Source organism: Mandrillus leucophaeus, unplaced genomic scaffold (assembly GCF_000951045.1).
Source record: "Mandrillus leucophaeus isolate KB7577 unplaced genomic scaffold, Mleu.le_1.0 Scaffold926, whole genome shotgun sequence".
NCBI lineage: Eukaryota > Metazoa > Chordata > Mammalia > Primates > Cercopithecidae > Mandrillus > Mandrillus leucophaeus.
The window spans coordinates 963660-968968 of record NW_012110097.1 but is presented as its reverse complement, the minus strand read 5'-3'; the positions used below and the strand labels follow the sequence as shown (position 1 = coordinate 968968).

The window sequence follows — 5309 nt, the reverse complement described above, 5'->3', positions numbered from 1 at the left end:
GACACACCCTTCACTGGGTCTCTTTCCCCCACTTCCTCCCAGCAATGGAAGGAAAGCACAACTCCACACGAAAATAACAACACAGGTGCAGCTCTGTGCCTCCCCGTAGCTTCTCCCTGCCGCCCCATGGGCTTGGCCATGGTGTCACCACACACTGTAGGTGTTGCAGACGCAGGCCCACGGCCGTGTGTGCCCCTCGGCATGTCTGCTGTCTTCTGGGAAGATGGAAATGCCATCACAGGCACTTACTCAGGCATGAAGCTCTGGAACTTTAGATCCCAGCTTCTCCGTTTTTAATTGTCTCTTGTTAAAATGTGAGTATCCCAGATGGAATGCAAAAGAGGTTCCTGCTGCTGAGGCCCTGGTTTCTTTTCTGAATGGAAGTGCCAGGGTATTTCCGCCCACAGTACACTTTAAGCCAAAGTAATTTGTATCATCTTTAACACAAGCCCAATACACGAAAGGCTGTGTTTGTTTAACTAGACGTGTAAGCTATGGTTATCTTTATTTCCACTTGAACTGCATAAGAGAGTAAACCTTTTTAACTATAAGGAAGGTGTTCGGCTTCCTTTTATCTCTTGCCTCATTATGTACTTTTGACTTTATTCAGATTTGTACAAGCTTGGTTTTTACCTCACAGGAAAAGCAGGAACTAATCGCTCCAGAGATCATCTGAGCTCTTCGTGTGAAGGTGTTTTAAGAAGTTGTGATTGTATCTTCTTTTCTAAAACAGCCTCCAATTCTGTGATACAAAGTGAAATGCCGGTTGTTTGCAGCTCCGGGGCTGTGGTCCTCCTGGACGCCAGCGGTAGCAACAGGCCCCATCCACATGGGGCTGGGAAGACAGGCCGAATCCCCACAGGGCGGGGAAGACAGGGCCCCTTCTGCATGGGGCAGGGAGACAGGCCCTCTTTCGTACAAGGCCAGGGAGACCGGCGGAATCCGCACGGGGCCAGGGCGACACCCCCATCCACACAGGGCCGGCAGACAGGCCGAATCCACACAGGGCTGAGGTTGGAGCTGAGAGTCATCCCTGACCCCAGCTTCGTGGTCCTCCTCCACCTCTTCCCTGCACCATGGCCGTGTTCTTCCTGCTGCAGCCCTGCTTTGGGGCAGCTATGGTGCCTTCTACCTCTGGCCAGGGGCCCGCAGCCCCCACCAGTCACACTGTGGGCCCCATTTATAGGACCAAGTGCCCTTCCCACCCTGATACGCACAGCCCTTGTCCACCGTTCTGTGAGTCTCGGTCCCCAAGGCCTTCACTCTGTGTCTGTGTTCACACTGTCTGTCCTATGCCCAGGATGGCTCTGTTGCCTCCTCTCCATGGACCGGCCATGTCCACCCTTGGTGGATAGTCGGGATGGTGCTCTTGGCTGCATCGGCCACCTGTGCTGGGCTGCACGTCCAGGCAAATGCAGCCTTCATTGGGAGCCTCCCAGAGCAGCATGCGTGTGTCAAGGAGAAGCATTTTGTAGATCTCAGCGCACAGCCCCCGAGGCAGCCCAGGAAGGAAGGGTGAAGGGCCCGTGGGAGCTGTGCGTCCGCAGCCTCCACAGTGCAGTGATGCTCCCCACCTTTTCACAGAAGCCTGAGGAGCAGCACTGTCTGTGAAAGGAAACGAGAAAACTCCCGCGCTCCAAGCCTGGGAAGTCCCGGGGAAGCGTGCCGTTTGTCTGGGGCCTTGAGAAGCAGGGAAGGAAGGAAGGGAGTCACCTGAAGATAACGGACCCTGTGCCGGGGCTTCCCAGTGGGGTTCCGCAGCACTTGAAATCACAATAGGTTGTGTCATGCACGCCACAGCCCCGGGTGGCCGTGGGAGACCTCCCCTTCAGGGCCGTGTCCTCAGTCTGTGGAACACAGCCCCGGAACATCCACCCCTGCTGGGGATGGAGAATCCTTTCCGTTAGGGGCCACCAGGTCGAAGCCACAGAAGAATGAACACCCCAAACAGAGGCAGCCACAAAACAGTCTGAAGCGACTCTGAGAGGTACAGGTTCAAACTGCAGGAGACCGAAGGGAGGAGAGTGGCCAGAAAGAACCAAGAAGGCCGCGTGGTAGCTCACGCCTTTAATCCCAGCGGTTTGGGAGGCCCAGGCGGGCAGATCACCTGAGGTCGGGAGTTCAACACCAGCCTGGCCAAGATGATGAAGCCAACATGGAGAAACCCCATCTCTACTGAAAATGCAAAAAATTAGCCGGCTTGGCAGGCGCCTGTAATCCCAGCTACTAGGGAGGCTGAGGCAGGAGAATCGCTTGCACCCGGGACGTGGAGGTTGCAGTGAGCTGAGATTGAGCCATTGCACTCCAGCCTTGGCAACGAGCAAAGCTCCATCTCAAAATTAAAAAAAAAAAAGAGGAAGATTTGAGAAGAACCGAGCAGACGCAGGCACGTGAGGCACACGGCTGCTGCCGAGAGAGCAGACTCGCTGGATGAAGGATACACAGACTAGGCCCTCTGGAGCGTGGGAATCAGGGGACCGAAAGTGAACCCTGAGGACTCCCCTGAACACGGCACAGCTATGGAGGAGGCAGGACGCGTGGTTGTGGCCTTGCGTTGTTGGACTTGGGGTGGGGTGGGCTGTGTGGTGCAGTCTGATGACTGTGTTGATATTTCTGGAAACTTTTCGATAGTGAGTGCTTGATGACTTAGGTGCAGCCGTGCCGTCTGTAAGTCTTACAAAGGGGCACTGTCACTTGGGTTGCTTTGCGCTGTGATGCAGACTCAGAGCGCACGTCCTGGGAGGCCTGAAGGTGGAGAGTGGGTGCTTGAAGGTCGAGAGTGGGACCCACCCTCGGTGGGTCCTTGCCTCACCAGTCCCCCTCTCTGCTGCACAGCTAGTTGAGACGCGCGTGCCCGTGAAGCAGCCGCAGGTGTTTGCCCGTTTAGATGCAGTAGGTTTTTGCTTCTCCAATGTGTGGAGGCAGGGCCCAGAGGTTTACTAAGCCCCTGTTCTCACTTTTGCAGTGCCATGGAGGTCCCAGCCCCTGCTGAGGTTCTCGGAGGTCCGGAGCCCCTGATGCAGTGCACAGCCTGGCTGAATGCCTATTTCCACCAGCCCGAGGCTGTCGAAGAGCTCCCCGTGCCGGCTCTTCACCATCCCATTTTCCAGCAAGGTCAGTAACTAAGCCATCTGCGGTTGTTCCTTTGGGGAGCTTGACTTATTAACGATCGCTGACATCACACTTCATTTTATTGAGTATACCAGCTTGGTATTTTTACATCAGCTAAACAGAGACAGCGTTTGGCCGAGCTGGAGGGACAGGGGTTCACCGCCTCCACCCACTCCAACGCTTGTGTTAGTTTTGGCACAGGGTTGCATAATTCTTGGCAAAGGCAGTAAAAATGATGCATGCAGATTGACTCTTGACTCTCGCTGGCTGAAAGGTTTAAATAGGAACACATCTGAATGGCAGTAAATTTTTCAATAAGCTTATTGTGAACTTCAACTATCTGCTTGCCAACAGCACAGAAAACGAAACTCGTGCGTGGACATTTAGCCACTTCCATACACTCTGTTTGTGACGCTTACATCGTAGCGGGTAGCAGCGTTGGAGCTTCTCGGATAAGTTTTGCATTTAATTTCTCAAACATACCAGAGTTAGCGATATTCTTTCTTAAGAGATAGCTTGAGAACTTACCTGTACATAGCCTGCTTAAGGCTTGTGATAACCTAAAACATTTCCCAGACATTTCTTTTACAGCTTGTGTTTGGCTCTGCTCAATACAGAAATTAATTACAGCAACTAAAATCGCTCCAGACACATGCCAGAAATTTATTTTGCATAGTGAGTTTTTCATAATCATTGTTGTATAAGTGAATGTATATTCATATATGATGTATATAAGGAGTTGTACACTTATATATCCTTAAAGGGAAAGATTACCTTGAGATTTTACATGTGGTGAATTTAAAGCAGTTTGGAATTTCAGATCGGATTTGCTGGGTAAGCTTAACAGTATTCTAATTGCTGCGGTGCTTCTCAGCACAACACAGGCTTGAAAATGGAGAGACGTTTTCAGGGGAAGCAGGTAGAGAAACCCCTGAAGGTTGGGCTAATACCTGAGTTCACTTACGAAGTCAGACAGGTGAACAGATGAAGTCATGAGCACGTTTTGTGCATCATGAACTGAAACTGTGCAGCTGTAATGGACCAGGCACCTTGCTGTCCTCTGAATCATATAGAACTATCTCCGGAAGGGTTCAGTGGGGATCTCTAGGATGGGTGGGCAGGAAGCTAGAGTGAGTGGGCCTTTACATGGAACCACAAACATCCACGAAACCTCTCATCATCTTTGCCCACCAATGGGCCGCCGCCAGGACAATGGCACTACCAAAGCCTCCTGGGCTGCCGCCAGCTACGGACCCACCTCTCCCCAGCACCACAAGCCAGTGAGCCAAGCAGACGGTGTGGGGAACCTTGCTTGCTGTACCCCTGATGAGCTGGGCACAGGGCAGGATGTTGCTGCATGGCCCAAGGAAGTCAGAGATTGGTTTTGTTTACTAAAGTTGGGGCTTGGGGATCTTAGAGTGGTGAACTCTTCTCTGTACGATCTCTGTTTGGGGGTTCACCTGCCAGGAGGAACAAGGCTGAAGAGCTGCCCAGGAGGCTTTTTTTCTCCTTAAGCCTGTCAAATATGTGAGCTGAAATGTAAGGTCTCAGGACAGAAAAGTTCTCTTATAAAACCAGGGCAGGAGGTATCCGCATAATCGTATGGAGGCTGGGAGGACGAGCCTGCAAACCCCTGAAGTTTACCTAAGGTTTATTGTGCAACTTTATGAAAAACGTAGAGGCAAAAGTTCCATGAAAATTGTTAGTTTTCTCCAAGTCATATGGTGGTCCCGGCCATGGAGCTAGACCCTGCTGGCCTGGTCTCACCAGGGTCCAGAGAGTGATGTGCGCTGGGGCAGGCCGGGAAGAAGCGGAGGAGGAGGCCTCTGCAGCTGCTGACAGGAACTCCGGGACGGGGGTGGCCAGCAAGGAGGGAGGCACTAGAAATAATCAGACACTCTCCAAACCACCCCTGCAGGCGCTGAACCCCCGCTGAGCCTTTCCCCCCGTCATTTCTGCCCATGGCAGTATTTGCTGCTCCTAGAGCCGACAACGGCAGGCGGGTCCCTGGGGCTCCTCAGTCAAGTCCCTAGTGCTTAAGCAGAGTTGGGATCGGCCACACCTACCCTTGCCTCCCTGACTTTCGGCCCACGCCAGGCCAGGCTGCTTCCTGGGCTGGCAGGTCATGATAGCTCTTGGTGACCAGGAAGACCTCAAAGTAGCCACTGGTATACTGGTAAAGGCTGTCTGGCCCCCTC

At 52.8% G+C, this 5309-nt stretch overlaps 1 protein-coding gene across 1 annotated transcript in view; it reads left to right on the top strand.

Annotated features, from left to right (window-relative positions):
- The first annotated feature begins 2961 nt into the window (after positions 1–2961).
- The window catches only part of MGMT (O-6-methylguanine-DNA methyltransferase), a 64867-nt gene continuing 62519 nt past the window's right edge, over positions 2962–5309 (top strand). The window contains exon 1 of the mRNA XM_011970043.1: positions 2962–3114. Within this exon, the coding sequence (XP_011825433.1) occupies positions 2970–3114 (145 nt within the window). The 5' untranslated portion in view covers positions 2962–2969. The remainder of the gene's footprint in view (positions 3115–5309) is intronic.